This window comes from Sturnus vulgaris, chromosome Z, assembly GCF_052056855.1.
Source record: "Sturnus vulgaris isolate bStuVul1 chromosome Z, bStuVul1.hap1, whole genome shotgun sequence".
Lineage (NCBI taxonomy): Eukaryota > Metazoa > Chordata > Aves > Passeriformes > Sturnidae > Sturnus > Sturnus vulgaris.
Window position 1 is genome coordinate 15,671,174 of NC_142283.1, and position 21,037 is coordinate 15,692,210.

The 21,037-nt window shown below is 36.3% G+C and overlaps 1 protein-coding gene across 3 annotated transcripts in view; it reads left to right on the plus strand.

The window, feature by feature from the left end:
- LOC106853833 (uncharacterized) overlaps positions 1–21,037 on the plus strand; it is a 47,361-nt gene that overhangs the window by 4,577 nt on the left and 21,747 nt on the right. For 2 of the 3 annotated variants that reach the window (XM_088155861.1, XM_088155860.1), the window contains exons 2-6: positions 6,170–6,261; positions 7,266–9,788; positions 13,659–13,862; positions 17,051–17,218; positions 18,912–19,013. In XM_088155861.1, the coding sequence (XP_088011987.1) occupies positions 6,204–6,261; positions 7,266–9,788; positions 13,659–13,862; positions 17,051–17,218; positions 18,912–19,013 (3,055 nt within the window). In that variant the 5' untranslated portion in view covers positions 6,170–6,203. The remainder of the gene's footprint in view (positions 1–6,169; positions 6,262–7,265; positions 9,789–13,658; positions 13,863–17,050; positions 17,219–18,911; positions 19,014–21,037) is intronic. The other variant, XM_014877313.2, reaches the window with a different exon arrangement.

Genomic DNA, 21,037 nt, shown 5'->3' on the forward strand with positions numbered 1-21,037 from the left:
AAGTAACATCTTTGTCTATAGAAACTATGTTTCATTATTGGAAATGGTTGTTATAGTTGTTATTATTAATATATGTTATAGTGAGATTTCTATTAATTTCGTTATCACATCACATCTGGATGGTATTTCCCATATCTGCTGTCATTTTTGGTACTGACAAAGCACGAATTCCACAGATAGCACTCTGAATATCAGAATGAAGAGCTCACTGACATGGACAGGCTAATCCAGCTGGTTCTCAGTTTAGGAGGTTTTCTTTGGTCTCTAAAATAGGAATAGCAGAGGTCGACCAATGTAAACGGCAATTTATGAGATTTTTAAAACACATTTTCAGACCTTTTGATGGAGAAAAGTTATTTTGTGCAGTAGAAAAGAGATGTCATGCACACTAAATTCTGCTCTCTATTTATACGTTTTTACTTATACTAAATACATAAACATCTATTGTAGTAAAGTTGAAATATCCGTTATTTAGTAACTGTGTTGAAATGATTGAATATTTTATGGACCATTTACAGCACGGAGACACATTACAGTACTAGTCTGTTGCAGTGTAAGGCAGCGCACATTTTTAAATGAAGGTAAAATAAAAAATGTTGGCACAAAATTAAATACCTCCAATATCTAAAATAAATGCTTATCTTTTTGTCTTTTGTTGCAAAAGTTCAAAATAATTAACCAAAAAGCAAAATTACTTAGCAAGTAAACAGAAGCTTCACAGGAAATTAGTTTTACATATGATTTTGCAGAATTTAAGAGCTGAAACCTGTGACTTCATTTCTCCCTAAAAAGGCAGAAATGCCTCTGTATATGCAACCCATGATTGCTAATCTCTATTTCACTACAATTTTGCTGGCATTGCATTTTCAATGCTGAGTTAAAATAATATTGAAAACTTTTCGATGACTGCTATTGGAGTAGCATTTTCTAAGTGAAGAGTACCCTGCTTGCAGGGAGACCACGTTAATATATTGGAGAGAATAATATACCTATTATTTATTTTCAAACGATTGGTCAAAATCTATTCAACACTTCACATTGTGTCCATTTCTGCTTGTAGAAAAGTAAAAAATAATGCAAAATCTAATTACGTGGTTTGGGTTTCCTAAATTTGCTTATTTATGCATATGTGATTATTGTGTTGTTCAGACAGTAACCTTCCTTCTGAATTGGAACTGAAGAAATACTGACTGGTGTTTTCAATCTTTCTGTGGTTTGAAAAAAGAGGATCCTAATTTGGTGTGCTCATTAAAAATGCCACAGCACAATTAATGAAATAAAATGGTTGATTGGTGGGTCCCAGTACCTGTTGCAGATTGATTTCACTGACCCATTTTTTTTGTTTCATTTGGATGCTCTGTACTCAGAGCTAAGTGGATACTGGCGTATATCCACTGAGGTCCATTTGATTGGAACTGGATTAGTTGCAGACGCAGAGTTCACATTTTTATTAATTTGCAAAGTGCTGTGTGGTACTGTTACAGTCCCTGAACATGGCTGCCTGCTTCCTTTTTTCTAGACATTTTGCAGACACCTTTTTAAAGACCAGTCTTTTCAGGAAAATACATGGGTGAAACTATAAGCAAGTGAAGATAGGATCCATTTCAGCCAAGACAAAGTGAAAAACATTGCTAAGACAGGCATTTTTGATGACAGACTTTGTATGTGTTTGTCATAAAAAACATTCTTTGATATATGTTCTGCAGTACTTCTGAAATGTGTGTTCAGAAATTATTCAGGTAAAATTCTAGTGGAAGCATGATAAAGAGAAAAAGGCAAAACTAGAAGGCACTTCAATAAGATGTACTTCAATGAGATAAGTAAAAAGTAAATCAGTGATGAGTCCTTTTTGCCTACTCTCTGTGAAACTCAAGACTCTCCTGTACAACTTATTCTAATGACATTGTAAGTTATCTGTGGGGCATCTATCCCAATGTATGAAATCTAAAGTAGGGAATATGCCACAAACCACAATCAGTACAGAGAGTAAAAAGAAGAAATCAAGTATTAAACTTTAGCGTATGCCTAGAAATATTTGAGAATCACAGATGTTTTTGGATAATTCTGTTTAGAGTTTCTATGGTTTTAACTGTGTCAGTATTCACTGTGGGGCACTGAAATAGGTCACTCAGAGAAGTTGCCCTGTCCCTGGAGGTGCTCAAGGCCAAGCTGGATAGAGTTTTGAGCAACCTGGTCTAGTGGAAGGTGTCCCTGTCCATGGCGGGGGTGTTGGGATGAGATGATCTTTAAACTCCCTTTCAGCCTAAGCCATTCTATGATTGTATCATTCATTTGGAAAATTCAAACTTTAGTAATTAGAGGAGAGGAACTATGCAGTGAGAGACTGCACCACACATGGCTGGTAACTTGAGAAGCAAAGTCAAAGCAATGATTAATATGGAATACAAAGAGACACAGTGGAAATAAATGAGAATGAAATTCAGCGTTATTTACTTAATCTAGGGAAATGGGGACAAAATGTAGGATTCAGTATCAAAAAGGAGGAAACAGATCAGAAGGGTTTAATGTTGGAACACGAAGGAAAGAGAAGTAAAATATTCTTGTTTGAGAAAGGCTTGTTTTGATATGCTGTGACATCATTGTTCTAAAGTCTGTGAGCACTGTAGAATTCTGTAGGGAAGTATTCAGTGAGATCCCACTGTATATTCATAGGAAAACCTCCTACACCATAGGATACTGAATTATAAGAAAGAGACTTACAGTCTAAAAGGATAATTTGTATTATCTTAAAATATTTTACAAATATATTATGTCATCACACCATTCCAATTCGGCATTAGCAATTATATCCTCCATATTTTCCTTTCTTTTTTTCCTTTGTCTTTTCTGACAGTCTCATCTTTATAGGTTCACTGAATATGGTTGTTTAGAAAACGAAAGAACACACGTTTTCACACAAAATCACCACAATATAAATATATAAACATAAAGTAAAATAACTCCCGTATTTTCAAATTTATTTCCAATCAGTGTTTTTAAGGCAACTTTTCCTACATATCAAGATGAATGCAAAGGAATTCATTGCAGAAGTGGGATATTTTTTTGCTTTCATTTTCACAGAGCTTATCATCTGCATTAACCTGAAGGAAACAGCATTACAGATGTTATCAATAATTAAAATAAACACATCCTAGACAGAACTTTACTTATATTTATAGTGTGATATAAATATGAATACAAACATTTTTAGACTGATCTTTTACTCAGAATTAGGCTATTGTTATTCTGAGCTAACCCAAGCGATAATCTATGTAGTAAGAATCATATAAGGAATTATGTCAATGGACATTGGCCTCCATCCAGGGAAATGCTGAGTGTCTCTATTCTCAGCTAAACTAATTTGGTTTGTGTTCATCTAGTGTCCAGCAGGGGACAAAATGGTTCCTAAGGCAAGGTCTTACCATGCAGTCCAGATGCATACAACTAATCCTTGCTCAAGTCAATAGGCCTACTCATGAGCAGGATTGAAGGTGATGAGATTCCTAATTCTCTTATCACATCTTAGCCCCAGGACCAATGAAACAATAATAAACAAAGATAATGTGTGGGTAAAAGAAAAAAAAAGCAGAGAACTGGTACTTCTTCTGATATGGTAGACTTCAGAGAAGAAAGGATAAATTAACATTTGGAAATGTAGTATGGGCAGCAAAACTATTTGCATCCTGAAGTTGTTTCCAATGTTTTGTTGAAATTTAAGGTATCAGGAATTTAACATGCAATATTTAATACGTAAATACTATAATTATATCCAAGAGCTGATATAATTAGTGATAAAAACATTAGAGCTGGAAAAATTGATCACAAGTGAACAGTGCAAATAACCATTATAATTTTGATCAACTTAGTACCAACTATAGAAATATTTTTTAAAAAATATAGCCTAATCATCCTGCTAACCTAGATCATAAATCTCATCTTCATCATCAATAAAGCAAAATATGTAATCCTACCTCTATAAACAACTGTAACCTGTGGGTGCAGCTGCTTGCTCAGAGTTTCAAACTTTAGAAGGTATTAGATCATTTCCCAAAACCCTATCATGCAGAGAATCAACACTATCTACCTTTAATACTTTCAGAGTGTCCCATGACATCAAATGCACATAAATTTGAGTAGTAATAGAACTACTGATCATCTCAGACAGAGAAGTCCTGCAAAGTCAAATCACATTCTACCATTACAAAGCCTGGCAAAACTGGACATTTCAACTATGAGGAGAAACTGAAATGAATATGATTTTCTTTATAACTGATCCAAAATCCTTTCTATCTCCATAATATTCAAGCATCTTTCTTGCAGTGATTCGTTCCAGTATTTTAGGTTTATTTTTTATTCTTCAATCTATCTTCAACCAATCAAATCTTATCCCCATAGCCATCATAATTCAAATTTACTGCTAACTAATTACAGATATGCCTAAAATTCTTCCCTAAAAATAAGGCCTTAAACACTTCATGTAAAAACGTGACTCTGTCTTTATCTTGCATTCAGCATTCAGTAAAATTCAGAATTTGTTTAAGGATTTAAAGATTTGAAAAATCTGTGGTGAATACAGCTGTAAAAGTAACCATCAAATGTAAAGAGAAATTAAGTAAAACAGGCAGCTGTTTTTGATCTACAGATAGTTTTTAACAGCATTTAGCAGTGACAATTTGAAATTACATTTCCTATATTGAGGTTAACCATTTCATTACTAACTATAGAAAAGGAGAAAAAAAACATGAAAATGCAATTCCTGAGGAAAAATTAAAAGTAGTATAGCAAAAATAGTTGGAAATACAGCCATGAAGGTCAAGAAGTTGAAGGGAAGAAATTGAGTGTGTAGTATCTTCCTTAAGCTGAATTGAGGAAATTCCTAGAAGTAAAAACGTTTTCTCAATTGCACCTTAATGAAATATAACTGAAACCTCAACCATAACAGTCACATTAGGGTTCATAAAGTCATGAATATTTGCATCATTCAGCAGATCTTACATCTGACACCTCAAATATGAGGTTGCTACTCATGGCATACTTTCATATGTAAGTCTTTAAGAGAATATTGATTTTTATGTGGAACTGCTGGGCACTCCCTCATGCCCTGCACTACAAATAGGTACCAGTCCTAGTTCTTGCTTCTGTGTCCATTAAAGCCTTGTACTTGATTTTAAGCTCATACTTCCTACTGAGAACAGAGCTCAGCTGGTGGGTTTGGCTGTCTGTCAAGCTTTGACTAAAGACTTCTGGAAAAGTAGAGGTATATCTTCATACTGAAACTAAGAGTGTAAACGTTCCAAGTGCCTGCTGTAAAATAAGCACACAACTTTCACAGTCTCTCTGTAGTGTCTTCCAAAAAGAAAGAGGAGAATTACCCGCATTTTACAGCCCGCTAATAAATGTACACTGGCATATTCAGTCATTCAGACCTCACACAAATTCAAATTTTTCAGAAGTAGAAATGATTGTGTCTTGAAAAAAATTCTTCCCAGTTGTTTGGCAAGCTATGTAACATGTAACATGAGTCTTAAAATGTCAATATAATTATTTTAAAAGTTTTATCCTTTCAATAGGATTCATATATCTTCATTCTACCCGGTATGTTTGTGGCCTTAAAAATTCAATCACACTCTTTCCACAATGATGTATTGCATGTTCTGATAAGCAAACATCAAAAGAGTATTATGACTAATAACACTTGTAATTAGTTGATTTTTCCCAGTGATAACTCTATTGATTTCCAAGACCACACCAATGATGTTCAAATACTTTTCACTTCAAAAAATCCCTTCTCAAGAAAACAATTACACATATGAATAAGATTGAATTTAAAATGAATGCTTGAAACAAAATATTAATCTCTAAAAATCTGAATCAGATAAAATCATAGATTGTAAAAGGTCACACACGGCTCAAAGCTTCCACAGGCTTTAAAGGGTGTTGGTTCAGGCCCTATAACTGAGACCATGAGATCTTGATTCTAAGCTATTAGTTGAAAATCTTCAAATGTTGTTCCCAAATAACCAAAAGAAGAAATAAATTCATTAGTAGCTGCTCTGGTACTTTTCTATCTTTTATTATAACAAGTTATAAAGATTAAAAACCTGGGAGATAGAGGGCAAAACTATTCTAGAGAAGCTTTCTCATTATCCAATGTTTTCCTTCCACACAGAAAACTAGAACACAGATGCCCTTGGTTCTTAGAAATGAGTAGAAAGAAAAGAAAAAGCTGCAAGAGCAGAAAGAGCTCTGATTCCAGAGAATGTAAGTTTACAGAAAATTTTAGTATAAAGTGAAATCAACAGAAACATATTGGCTATTCTTAATTTACTCATCAAGACAGAAATTCACCTTTGTGCCCAAAGATGTTTGTCAGATTGGAAATATTTACACTTAAGTGTGGGTACATATAGCTAATGTCTTGGTGAGGGATTTTTTTTTTCTTTTAGTTAAACTGCTATCCTGGCTATTTCTGGCAAAGGCTTTCTAAATATTTTGTTGCTCAATTGCCTCAAAATGTCATTATTCTTGATGTAAATCTCAGCGTTGTCTTAGTTTAATAGCTTGTTCTAATCCTGTTTAGGTAGATGTCACTATTACACTGTTACTCTGTAATGCACATGACCTGTTCTGAAAAAAACTGAAGCAAGAGAGAATTTTACGTCTTGTGAATGCCGTGAAATCTTGCCTAGTACAGCCAGGAAACATTTTATTCTACTTAGATCAGATAGCTGTGACTCACATCACTTGGCAATGAGCCACTGACCTGCTCTGTGATTGTGATCATATTAATTAATCCCTTTGTTTGCTCATCTGTAAAAGGATTATAAAAGCCAACTTTCATAGAATTTACCCAAACTGCAAGAGCAGGCAGTAGGATGTTGATTGACCCAGTGTGTTCACACGAACAAAGTAAATACTGGGAGGAGTAATAAAATTTAAAATGCAGTTCTTAATATAAGCAAATAGAATACCTTATCCCCTAACAAAAGCAAAAATTTATTTTTAAAAAGTGCAAATATTTTGAATTTCTCAAATCAGAGTGAATTAATATGGCCCACTTTGTTTATCTGATTTCACATTACTTATCAGATAACTATGACAAAACAAGTTAATACTGAAAAAAAAATGTGGAAAATACATAGATCTTAAAGACAGTATAGGCATTTTCTATGAAAACTGTCTCAAAGCTAATCACACTTTTATGATACTGCTTACCAAATCATAGGAAAATGTTTTTTCTTTTTTTTTTTTTCACCTTACATTAGATGCAGAGTTGTCACCCGTTTGTAAATGCCAGCAGAGTACAGAAAACCTTGAAAATAAAGCACATGAGGCTCTGTCTCACTTCACAGAGCCACTGGATGTAAAGGGTGCTGAAGCAGATGGAAAAGATCATGAAAACAAGAATCAGAGTAGCTCAGATGCTTCTGAAGATAGAGACACTGATAATGTATCAGACAGTGAAAAACAAAGGAAGAAGGAAAAGAACTGCCCTCCTAAAATGTTCTCACCTCAGCAAGATGAGATCCTAGCTACGGTAACTTTTGGTGACTCAGAGGGCTCATCCAAAGGAAAAATTACACTGTGGGGCAAGCCAGATTCTTCAGACTCCGTTAGCTTGGCCACTGGAAAAATTTCTGCAGAAGTAAAATATGGCTCTTTTAATGTGAAAGTAGAAATTAAGAATATTTCTTTCTTTGATTCTGGAGCAAAAGTTGTGGATGAAAAAAGGAAAAGTTCAAATAACAAGAAACATCATGAAAGACAGTGCCATACAAGTCAGTGTTCAAAATGTTCAAAGCACCAGTGCCCTTCAACTGACCATTCAGCAGAGTGCAGGGGAAAATATAAAGTATCCTCTAAACATAAAATTCAAACTGCCGTCAATGAAAGTGCCTCCCTGGAAGTGAACATTGAAACAAAAGAAATTCCGGTGGAATATACCAGCAGAAGGAAAAATCTGAATGTTAACATCAAAGCTGGTGAGCAGGCACAGAGCAAGCTACTCAACAGGGAACACGGAGATACATATTGGAGTGAAACAGATTATTCTGTAACAGAGGCACTGTGTAATACAGACTGTGACTCACCGTTTAGCTTTCATGAAAAAGCAGGTTATACATTTTCAGATGGACATACACTTCTCCCTCCACCTAAAGAATTTGCTGATTGTAACAAAATGCACCTGGATACAATTGCAGAAGGCGTATCTTCGTACCCTGTTAATAGCGGAAAGGAATCTGACAATCTCACTACAGCCTTGAGTATTAGGGGGGAAGAAAATTATTTCTGTAAACTTAACACAGAGGACTATGAAGGGCGCACCAATGAAAAGGAAAATTTTTCAAAGGATAAAATACTTTTCTCAAAAATAAATAATACTAATTGTCCTGTAGCTATTAATACCTTGCATAATCCAGACAATGGGAAAGGATGTGTTAGTAAGAGAAATGTATTAGGTCAAGAAAGAAATAACTGTGACAAACACAGAGACACAGGGCCAAAAACAGCAAGAAGAAAGTCTTTCCCAGATACTATCCAGGAGGTACCATTACCAGTTCCCCCTAGAAGGGATTCTGGCTTTTACTCACTGCCATCCTTAAATGTATTGCTTAAGGAAACCAAATCAGGAGATGTCCATAACAGGAAGTTACATACTCCTACCAAATATAAGGAACTTTGTAAGTGTCCTGACTTGACCTCCTCTCTGACAGAGCTTTGCAAGTATCCCAACTTGACCTCCTCACTGAGAAATTTGAGAACTCTGAAGTCTTCATATCAGTATGCTTTCACCTCATTTGATCATGATATTACCGTTTATCCATCTGAGCCTGAAGAAGATGTCTGTCTAGAAGGCACTTGTTTACTGAATGACTATGCAGACTGTGTAGGGCAAGATGAAGAAACACAAGAAACATTAATGGAGAGTCTTCATTCCAGTGGTACTATCCATGACAAAAATGGCTGTGAAGAGCCCCTGGGAAACCTATCCATGTGGGAAGAAAACTCTGGGTCTACTGAAGCTTTAGATAAAGAGAAATCAGAGTACAACTCCATAGAAAAGCATGTAGAATGGCAAAAAAAAGCTCACCTGGTACCAGCCTCTCCACTTTCTACGAGCCCCTTGGGTGAATTCATTAATGACAAAGAAAGTATTAATTATGCATCTATAGAAAGCATCCCAAAACAATGTTCACTTTTACAGTTAAATATTCGCCCACCTTACGCAGAGTCTGAGGTAACAAATAAAAGGAAAGAGTCAGTAGTAACTGACCCTCCAATGATAACTGGAAAAGTAGAAGGAAGTCTTGTCCAAGGCAACACTACATTGATACCTGAATGTTTTGGCTCTACAGTAATGAAAGAACCTAACCTTACCTGCAGTATACAAGAAAAATTCTTGCTCTCATCTTTGTTGTTAGATCACAAAGAGCATGGCATGAATAAAGCATTGGAAAGCCTTGATGAGGTACAGGACATATCTGGAGATGTCCTTGTTGAATCTGATTGCCATAGTAATTCAGCACAGGCTTCTGTTTTATCTACCTCTTCGCTATGCACAGAAAGGAAAGAGAATTTCACAGAACATTCAAACATTAAGCAAAGATTGGAGAACTTTTGCAGGAAACAGTCAATTGATGACAGTTTAAGGAGAGAGCCTGGAGCAAATCAACTATCTCTGTTAGTCAAGTCCAACTTTGAAGAAATTGAGTCAAATTTTGAAATGAAAGAAGATTATTATGAGAATGCAGATATCTCATCATCAGTAAAACAGTTTAGTCAGAAAGGTAGGTAATACAAGACTTTTCAAGTTAGTATTGCTTACACACCTTTTGCATATGAGCTTTTGTGACATCTTTTTTCTTGGGAAATAAATGTATATTAAAAGTTTACAATGACGCTGTTATGGTATATGTTTGGCCATGGGGTTATAATATCCAGTTATTCTGCTGAGGATTCTAGGAACCATCTTGTAGAGCTAAGAAACATAAATTTAAAATAATAATAATAAATTAATACAGCTTTGATCAAGAGGCAGTTTTCCTACCTTGAACTACCCACCCATCCTATACATCTAGTGAGAGAAGCAAATACCATTGCAGGAAGTAACAGTAAAAGCAGTTGCTATGTGATATAAACTCAGAGCACAAGTCTGTGTTTAAAACCACATAAATCTGACTTTCAAGTCCATTTGATCAATATGAAGACTGAATGTATATGAATACTAACTACATCTCAGTCTTAATTCTGGATGAACGTTTTCATGCAATAACCATAAGGGATCCTTTAACCTGCTTTTCTCTATGTTTGAAAAATCTGCATATGAAAAAGGCTTATTTTTAATAACTAATATTTTACAAATTTTCTTGTCTTCCTTTTTATAATCTGTCCACCGATATCTATAACTGTTTTTTTTAAATTAGTGTTTTTAACCATAAGAATTTTAAGCCATCCTGAGGCATTGCACATTACAATATGAGCCTTTTACATTATGAATATGTACACACATACGTGTATATGTGTAGTTAAACTATCACTCCAAACACTTTATTTTTTTATATCAATCAAGCTATACGCAAATATATATCAGATTTACCTCTCCAGAAGACACTATTTCCAGCAGATTTGGAGGTTAAGAGATTTATACTGCTGAAAAATACACCTTTTCTTATAGAAAAAGTCTTATATAATCCTAGTTCAAAGCAGCTGAAGTTTTTTAAAAAATCTTTCTGTTCACCATACGTGCAAAAAAGACTGGTATGACCTCTGCGGCTGTCTTGTTTGGCATTGGTAATGGAAATTTTTAAAAATTCCTGAAATCTCTATACACTATATAGATATACTACATAGATACATATTGCTATATAGACAAATACATCAATATCACTATCTCAATACAATATCTCAGTATCAATATATAAAATAAATAGAGAATTTATGAAGTGGAATTCTCCATAGAATATGGTATAGAATTAAGATACTAAAGGAAAACTGTATGTCAAAATCCTTGACTTCTTGGACATTAGACCTAAATCGTTAAGGACACAGCACAAAAATGAAGTGTAGATATGTCTTTAATTTTTATTTTATTTTCTCTTCTTTTATTCTCTCTTCCCTTTTGCCCCTTACTAAGAATTATCTACGTGTATTCTTTTTCATAGCTGTCATCTCACTTTGGCCCTCTTTCGGTCCAAGGTCATATTTTGATTTTCCTTCATTCCTAGCAATGCTGTGGAGGTCCTACCTTAAATGAATAAACGTGTATATCTAGAATAAATTTTACAACTCATTAGTATGAATTAAAAGCCACTTTTAGTTTGAGAATACCAGCCTACTTTGATGTCTCGGTTTAATCTAATTTCTTCCAAAAATGTCTTGATTTAATTTCGTTTCCCAGCCAATGCACCAAATAATGTCTTAGTTTCGATTTGCCAATTTAAATATACTTATTTTCTGTTGTGAGACAGAGCCAGGAGTAAAAAAGCAAAGCAGGCCTAAAACTTAAGGGAGTATAAAAAAAAAAAAAAGCAATTTATTAACTACTCAAACAAAGGAAAGAAAAACAAACTTCAGAAAAAGATTTTTTTCAGACCACTCCTTCCTTCCCTCTCCCAACCTTCATAACAACGAAACAAACATGCAACTACTTCGGTCAGTTGCCAACTCAGTCTTTTTCAGTTCACTTCCAGAGAGAGAAGCCTCCTCTTGTTGAAGTTGTAGGGATTTTTTTCCACAAGAAGGAAGAAAACAGTCCTCTCATGGTTTCATTTTTCCCGATTTGCATCTGCCCAGCAATCATGTCACTCCTCCCAGCTCCACAGCCTTCCCAGAGTTGTGCATGTGGCCATGTCTGTCTCATGTGGTATTACTTTTAAGAATGAAATGTTCCACAGCAAAGGTTCTCTTCATCTCTTTACTCTCTGTTCATGCTTCATCCTCAGAAAACTGAGATCCCCTTCTTTCCTCAGGGCAAAGATTCTCAACACAGGTGCTTCTGATCAAGTGATCTATCAAATGGAAAATCTCCAACCCCCCATGTCTTTTTCCATGGTTTATAGGAATATTCAGTACATCAGTTCATCCCTACCATCTTACAAAAGAATTTTAGCCATCTTCATAGCATCTCCTCATTCTCCTTCCATCTAAAAAAACTTAGCTCTTCCTTCACTGACTTCAGAGTATCTCCTTTTTCCCTTTCATATTTAAAGGAAGGCCGGAGGTTTTGCAAATCTTATCTGAGCACTAAAGAGTTAAAGTTTAACACAACTGCAAGAGTTGGGCCAGGCTCAGGCCACGCTGTGGAGGGCGGCTGAGGTATCACTCAGCCTTTCTGGGGCTGGGCTGCAGCCCCACCCTGCCCATGGCCACCCCTGCTCCCAGACAGGCCCGGCTGCCTCCCCCAGGCCGTGCGGGGGCTGGGCAGGCCCGGCCCTTCCAACAGCAGCAGGAACCGGGCCCCCCATCCCAGAGCCCAGGCCGGTGGAGGAGGAAGCCGTGGAGGTTTTATCAACGAGCCTCTCCTCCCCCCGGCCATCGGGTCCCCTCGTTGCAAACAGGGCCCAAGCGGCCTCCTGAGCCTCCCCCAGCATGCTCAGCCACCAGAAAGACAAAGAGACCCAGTTCTGGATTACCTCCTTCAAAATGTGTGTTCATGGAGCGAACTAACTTTCTCCCATTGGTTGTTGAAGTTGTGCCAACCCCCACAGAGGAAGCTCCCTTAGAGATAACTTCCCTCTGAGTTTCTTCTTCCCAAGTCAACCCATCACATTTGCCAAGACATTGGGCAGTGTGGCACTTACGGAGTTTAGTAATCCAGTGACACCGGAAAGCAAATGTGTCATTTTTCAGCAGAGAGTGGGAACATCTATAAACAGGAGAAGAGACGCCACTGTGGTAAACAGGATGGGGGAAAGGCAATCTAGAAGTCTCTTGGTGTTCTGGGGTCTTCATGATTATATCAGAGAGGAAAAGACCCATGCAAAGGGTGCTATAAGGGCACTGCAAGAGAGGTTTCCTAACTCTCAGAAAAGGTCTGGGATAGTGCCCTGGAATGCCTTTGCTTAATTACCTTTTTCTGTGTTGAAGATCTAACTGAAGCCATAAAAAGGCTGTACAACCATGAATGTACCTACGCAATCCTCCAGGGAGCATCTGGACCATGAACTTTCTCCCTATATTCTCCTGCCAGTGGCTATAGTCACACTTTCAGAACCGAATAGTACACAAGATCTGTTTTACAGTTGTTGTTTTATCTTAAATAATAATACAAGTTTTTTCTGCCTTAACTAGAAAGAAATTTAAACCAGGAAAATCTTCATGCATGTCTTGCAAGATTATTAGTGTTCAAATTGGATTTTGTGTATCTACCTATTGGCCACTTCAAAAATGTATAATGTTAAACAAGATCCATGAGCGATTTGCAAGTTTCTGCATTAAAATAGTGATGTACAAATGGCTATGTAGGTATTTAACTAGAGATACTGCTACTTCTCACTGCATAAAGGCTTCAATTAGTCTAAAATACACACTTTCTGTATATTTTCAGTATTATTTGGTATTTTCATTTATATGTTGGTTAGATTACTCTTGTATTTAGAATGTGCAAATATTAAACAGTAAAATCACTTATACAAGTTGTGTCACATATTTCTCACAAGCAACATCTGGTTGTAACTTAGACTGGAAATCAGAGATGAATAAAACCAGAAAGTTACCTTTGAAGAAAGACACCAGAGCAAGTGACAGTTCCCAGGAAGATGCAATAGACCAGTGGGCCAGAAGACGGAAACAGTTCAAAGACAGCAAAAAATGCAGTTCAACTGGAGGAAGCTCCATAAACAGCACAATCACCGAGGGATCAGGTGAGTTCTTAGGTATTACACTTGGGGTCTTTCCCCTTTATGTGATTGGCACTGTGAGAGGATTTTTAGCTAAGGAAATTGATCTCCATTTCACTATCTGCGTGTCTGTGTTAGTCATTATCATTAGTAACATGAAACATCCTTTCTCCTTGGTTAAACAAAAAGTCTGACTGAAAAAAAAGTTGATTCTACCATGCTTGTTCATAGTAGAACATGTTCAAATAACATGCTCAAATAATATTAAGACAAACTCTAGGCACAAACATGTAATCACATGGCAGCAGGTTTGAGATTATAACGAAAATTGTAATCCTGATGTCTACTTATGTCAAAGCCATACTGAGCTGGGAGTCCTTCCTCACAAAGGTGACCACCTGCATCAACTTTAACCTAGGCTTGTTGTCTAGATTGTTATTCAATGTGACTGGGAACTTTAAGAAATCTGTCAACTTGTCACATGCAAATTCATCAGCTTAAACTTTATGGGAAGGAGTTTTTAAGATGAGCTGCTTAGTGAATTTACATTTCAAGCAGATGGAGCCACCAAGCAAGGATTGCACATTCTACAGGGAACATTTGTGGTACTTGTTACTTGACACTGCCTCACCTCCTGTTTTAGTAATATAAGAAATACTTTGTAGAGATGAAATGTGCGCTTCCCTGTGGAAATATTTTGTGCTACAGTGACTACTTTTGGTACGGAAATTTTATTTGTAGATATATGACCTCCTCTTTGAAGAAGGGAAAAAATGAACCTATAGAAGACGTTGAATCTAAGACTTCAGTGCAGGTCCAATAGATGATAAACTATATGTTCCATGCCTGTACCAAAGAGGTAAATCCTACATCAACAGAGCCTCAATTCAATGCCTAAACATAGATGTCAGTTGCTAGCTGGGATACCAAGAGGGACCTGAGATATGTGAACCAGCAGGGAACCCAAGCCTTTTTGAAGTAGTATTGAACAGCAAGCAGGATACTTGAGGTACGTAATATGGTACACTACAGCCAAGTTCAGGTAACTGAGCCAATCCCTAAGGTTTTAACAACTGTTAACAAAAGAGCAGGCATGACTCACATTTCACATGGAAATAAAGAAGCTCTTTATTGGTAGCAGTTTTCATTGCTTGCCCCTAAAACAGATTCTAGACCAGTGTTTTAAGACTAGAAAGTTAACATATCAAACCATCTGAGCTCAAAGAAACCTAATGAAGCTATACTCACCAGGATAAACTGTTCCTTGATTTCAACAGTAATGTCTCTTGAATATAAAGCTGGACCATAAATTTTACTAAGTCAGGCATGTAGTGGTTTCATAAAGAAAGCATATATGTATTTTTAAGAAATCAAATAAGTGAAAAAGACCAAGTTGCAATACCTAGAATTGCTTTCCTTGAGACAAAGTTTTGGGTAGCATATGGCATAAACCCAGGGCAGTCTCCAGACCAGGTGACTGGGCAGACAATTCTGTCACAGGTTCTCACATCTAGTCATTTTGGATAGTATGTCACAGTCCTGAGACTTCTGTTGCTTTTGGTTTGGTAGCTTAACTGTTTCCCTGTGTTGGCAGACTTGAGACAACTCTGATTGACGTGTGGAAGCAGCAGCTCCTTAAATTCTTACTTCCAGCATCTAGGAAGAATTTAAGTGCACTTGTTTGTGACACCCCAGTTTAACATCTGTTCTGAAAACTGAAGGAGAAGAGAAATCCTTTGGCATAATTCCATACTGTAATATCACAGTGTTTATAGTTTTGTCTATTTTTCACATTTTGACCTATACTAACTCTACTACAATTATAAAAATTCAGCATTAAACTGATGAAATACTGTGCTGTAGTGAGTTGTTTGATGCTAGTCTTGGTTTTAATTTATAGTAGCAAGGTATTGCTACCATATGGCATTCGTGGTAGCAAGATAAAATGAGCTTTAAGCATATCAGCATAGTAGTATTTCTTTATTTGTCTATGTGCTATTAGATTCTTATACAGTTAAGCATGTCATCTCATACTTTCTGCATAATAAGGGAGAATCCAGTGGATGTGGACACAACTGAGCACATTTTCTAAGTGATGAAAGGACTGCTACTTAGATATATTCAGGAAGTGACTTCCCTAACAAATATAACTTTAAATAGAGGTAAATTTTTATCTTCCCTGTTTTTAAACTGGGGATCATTTTACATCAAACACAGGACAAACAAAGCAATCAAATCCTTCCTCCTGCATTAAATCTAGCTGCATTATACTAGGCATTTCATACTGAAAAGGTACGTGATGGTTTTTTCCTCTCAGAAAATTTATATTTTCAGTCTATCAGCATCTGATAATATATACTTATATCTGACTTTCACCATCCAGTCTTAACTTCGAAGTTCCAGCCCCTGGTCTACTTGAGATGTTGTCAGACACAGTTTTTTTATTTATATTCAACTTGCTGCTTATAACCTGTCACAGCCAGCTGTCTGACATCCTATTTCCTTGAAAGCCTCCACTTTAACAGAGAGCTAGATCTCTCCTCCATCTCCATGCAAACTCATTTCAAGACATTGTGAATGTAAATGATTATAAAATATGAATCTGAAAATCCTCGGGATAACACATGATACAGACATTCAACAGCCTATGAAGGAACTAGCCAGGAATTCTATGGTAAAAAAAAACCCTAAAAAACAACACCACCACCAAACTATTATTTCCTCACTTCCTTTTTAAAAAGACTTTACATGTCTGGAAGAGTTAAGATTAAGCAAAGAGAAAACATGCTCAATAATGCCACTGTCATGGAAGATACTTTTCATCTTCTCTTTTGTCGTCTGATAGGCACTGAACTCCTACTAAATTTCTAGAAGATTCACTTGATTTCCTAATCAAATGAGTCACATGAAATAGCTTAAGAACTAGCTAAAGCCAGATTAGTTTTAAGGAGTTGCAGCTCCTGTTTTGACCACTTGCATTAAGATTTCACTTCTTATTCAAGTCCAGCATGCATTAGCCTCCATTATTGCAATCTTACGTTTGGAAATCCTTGCAGACTTCTCCTTTAACAGCACCAAAACTGAGGAACTGAGTACAAGCATTACAAACAGTTCATCAAGAAGCTTTTGGCACTTCTTCCAGGCTGAGGTCTCTTATTCTTCATGTATTTTCCCTCCTGACATAACTTTTACTTGTTTTATCATCATGACAGTAAATTCAGAGGATGCTCGATCAGTAGATCTGGGACTATATTCTGAAAATGAGGACAGAGGTTTTTATACAGAAAACTTTCATTCTGCTTCCTGGGTTTTCAGAGGAGATGATGTCTCTCCAGATAACAGTCCTAGATGTCTCAGCAAAAGACCTAGACCGGTGGCAAGTAAGTTCGCTAGAGCAACAGGTAATAAATGTCGTACAAATTTATTTATTTTGGGCACTCTGAGGATTTCAGGGGAATGAGATTTTGGAGAAAATGCTGGTCACTTATGCTAAAGACAGGAAAAGGAGCAACCCAAGAATCTAAAATATTAAAAAAATAAATAGTTCTTATTTAAGTATTGTCTTTCAAAATATCATAATTACTTGACGAGTTGTTAAAAGTTTATAAGTAAACCTGATGAGGTAAGGGTAGAGACAATGTAATTTCATTACTTCTTTAAGCATGGCAAAATAATATAGATATTTATGGTCATAAAGTATTGCAATAACATAATATAAAGACATAAAATCTGTTTTGCATCAAATTTTCAGACATAGTTGATCCAGAAACAAAATAGTCATTTGCTATGTTTTATTTGTAGTTTAAACCTATGCAAACAGATATAGTGAATAACTTCTTCTGGGGGATGGAAGGTTTTCCTTCATTTCTCAGATGTTAAGTTACTCAAAAGTAACACAGTTCAAAGAACTAAGACAAACTGAAACACCCTTGTAGCTTTCCAGGAAATTGTTCTTTGTTGTAGCTCATAAACCATTTGCTGGAGATGATAAATCAGAGTGTGAGAAAAAACAAATGTCCTCTGTAAATCTTCTGATATTAAATATTTCCCTTAACACACATAAGAATATTGTGGCAAATTATTTTGGTCACTTCTTCCCACAGGGGAGAGCTCAGAATTTCAGCAAGATAGTTAAGTCAATATTGAAGTATCTATTTTGGACAGATAACATCAACTGGCCTGCTAGTAAAGTAACCTTAAAGTAATTTCTGCCTTCCAAATAGTGCACAATTTGAAGACAAAACAGCTCTTATAAATTACTATTGAATTGTCCTCAATTAAAAAAAAAAACACAGTAAGGTAGTGAAATGATCAAAACCAGACACTCCAAGAAATCAAATTTACACTGAAATCCTTCTTAAGCATAAGATTTGCTAAAGAACAAGGCCTTTTAAGATAGAATAATAATACAATTAGATCCTGAGAAAAAGATGGAAATAGGCAATTAGACCTTGATCTTCCTTTTTACTGAGTCTGATCCCTTTAAGTGTTCAATTCTGCTGAGTCAAAAGAAATTTCAGCCTCCCTTGTCTGAAGATGCCAATGTGGCTGGGGAGGTTGGACTACAGGAATGCAAGGCAGTATGGGAGCGTGGAGTGGAAGGAAAAACAAAAGGAGGAATAACTATGCAAAAGAGAGAGGCCTTCAGAAATATAAAAGGAATGATACTACAATAAACAGATTTAAAACTATTTGGGAAATATGTTTGAGAAATGCAAAAACTTTGTATTTGCGGCATAGAGGTCTGACACAGAGAGTGCGAGTCCTTGTCTCTCCCAGAACACCATCAGTAGAGTGGAATACCTCAATACTTCAGCTCTACATTACAAAGTCCAGGCACTTAATTTAACCTGCTGTCTGCCTGTGCCTTAACATAAATGATATTTGATCTTTTGCAGTGTGAGGTGAGTCACTGTCTGAGGACCAGCACTAAAAAGCCAGGAGTGATACTGAAACCACCCCAACTATTTTAGAGTCAGTAACACTCAGTGCCTACAAAAGGTTTTAAAAACAGACTGCTGCTTATTAAATTGAATGTGGAGAGAAAAAAGGTGTCTTTCTTCCTGTTTCCAGTTCGAGAAAGAACAGTGAAGATCGCTAAGGGAATTGGCAATTATCCTTGGGGTTTCAGGATCCAGTTCTCAAAGCCTATCCTTGTGACTGAAGTTGACACAAGTAAGTTGTATTTATACTGGTTAATTTCTCCTATCGAAATATATAAAAAATAAATACATAATACTATATTATATACACTGATAAAATGATATTATATATATCTACATGATATAATATGATCTACATAGTATAGAATATGTTTTATATTAATCTATTATATAGATGTACACAATAATTTCCATAATTAGTGAGTGCAGGGTGTTTGATAGCATGAACTGCTCATGAACTTCAGAGCCCCCCAGAATAGATGTCTTATCCCTAGGGGTAAATCAGACTCCACTGCCCTATCTTCTGACATGTCAGTTCATACCTTGTACAAGTGCCTACATTTAGCTTCCCTCAAGATGTAAAGTCTAAAACTTTTGTGGACTGACATCCATGAATGGCAACAGGCCATTAAAAATGAAAATGAGGATGCAGTGATCCTTCTAATATTTCCAAATATTTCCAAAAATCTTACTGGCTACGGACACTTCTGGATCCATCAAGCCATCTGTCAGTCTTGACAGGTGGACTATTAACTTCTTCCTAGAATTATGATGATTGTAAGGAACCCCAAAAGAAACTCCAAAACCTGAGCGAATGAGCAAAAAATGGCAGATGATTTTCAGCAAAGATGGAATGTAAGAGAAGAGAAGAATGAGCTAGCTGTAGCAGGCCTTAATAATGGCATTGGCACTTCCGCTCAGGAATGAGATCTTGGGAGTCACCACTGAAAGGTCTCTGAAATCATTGTGCATAATGTCAGCTTAGAAATCTGGCTAAAAGCTCACTCAGTAACAGCAGAGAGAATGAGACACAGGCAGTCTGTCATTTTACTGCTGCCTAAGACCTTGGCTCATCCTAATCTAGAGCACTACTTGCTCTACAGCTCTGCATCTCAGGACAGGCACAGTGGAATTAGAAAAAGAGCAGAAGGTACAGGAAACTGTGATAGATTCTCACTATAAAAAGCAGATATTATGCAAAATGTCGTCCCATACAGTGCAGGCTAGTGTATGCCTTCTGACATGGCATTTGAAAATAGCTCTGTCACTATTAGCAGCCTTATGTATTAGATTGTCCGTCATCATGACAACACTGGGAAAGCCTGGGAATTCAGCAGCCTGTGAGTTCATAAGTTCTTTATCTAAATAAAATCATACATCATGCATATGATAGCTCTGACATTTACCAATTTATCCCTACTAGTGAATATTAAGTATAGCAACTCACATTTATAGCAACTCTTTTATTTGTATGTTGTTTCCAAGCGCAGTTGCTTTAAAATAGTGACAACATTAAAAAAATATCGTTTTTTTCAGACATGCTCATAGTAAAATTATGTTTTCCTAAAATATAACTCGTTTTATTGAGAAGAAATTATTTCCTCTGAGAGTTGTGAGGCGCTGGCACAGCTTGCCCAGAGAGACTGTGGATGCCCCATCCCTTTAAAAGCTCAAGGCAGGGTTAAATGGGACTTTGGGCAACCTGGTCCAGTGGAAGGGGATTGGAACTAGACGATCTTTATGGTCCCTTTCAGCTAAAACCATTCTATGATTCTATAATTAATATTTTAATAGTATTTTACAGACCACTTATGGTGATAAAGTCTGGTATGGCATGCTCACGGCCAGAACAAGCCAAAATGTTCTGACATTGGCTAATGATTTTTGCAAATGTCAAATGTGGACCAGGGCTTTATTGTGCCTGTTTATTATTAAGCTTTTAATAATCTTATCCCTACAATTCCTAAGCATTCTTCGAAATGCACAGAAGGATCACATTTACTGCATCATAGGGTACAAAATCTTTAAAAGCATACATTAAATATTGAGGACATGGAAAAATACTTTCCAAAACCATTCTTGCACAGTACATTAGGAATGCTTATTTATAAATGAGAAGATAAATACTGTATCTGAGAAATTTGTAACTGGATTTTAAGTAACTGTGTATTGGTGCCCACGAATAGAACATATTATCACCTCCCTAGTTTGCTTCCATTCCTTCCTGACATGTGTCTGAGCACTGTTTATTAGGAA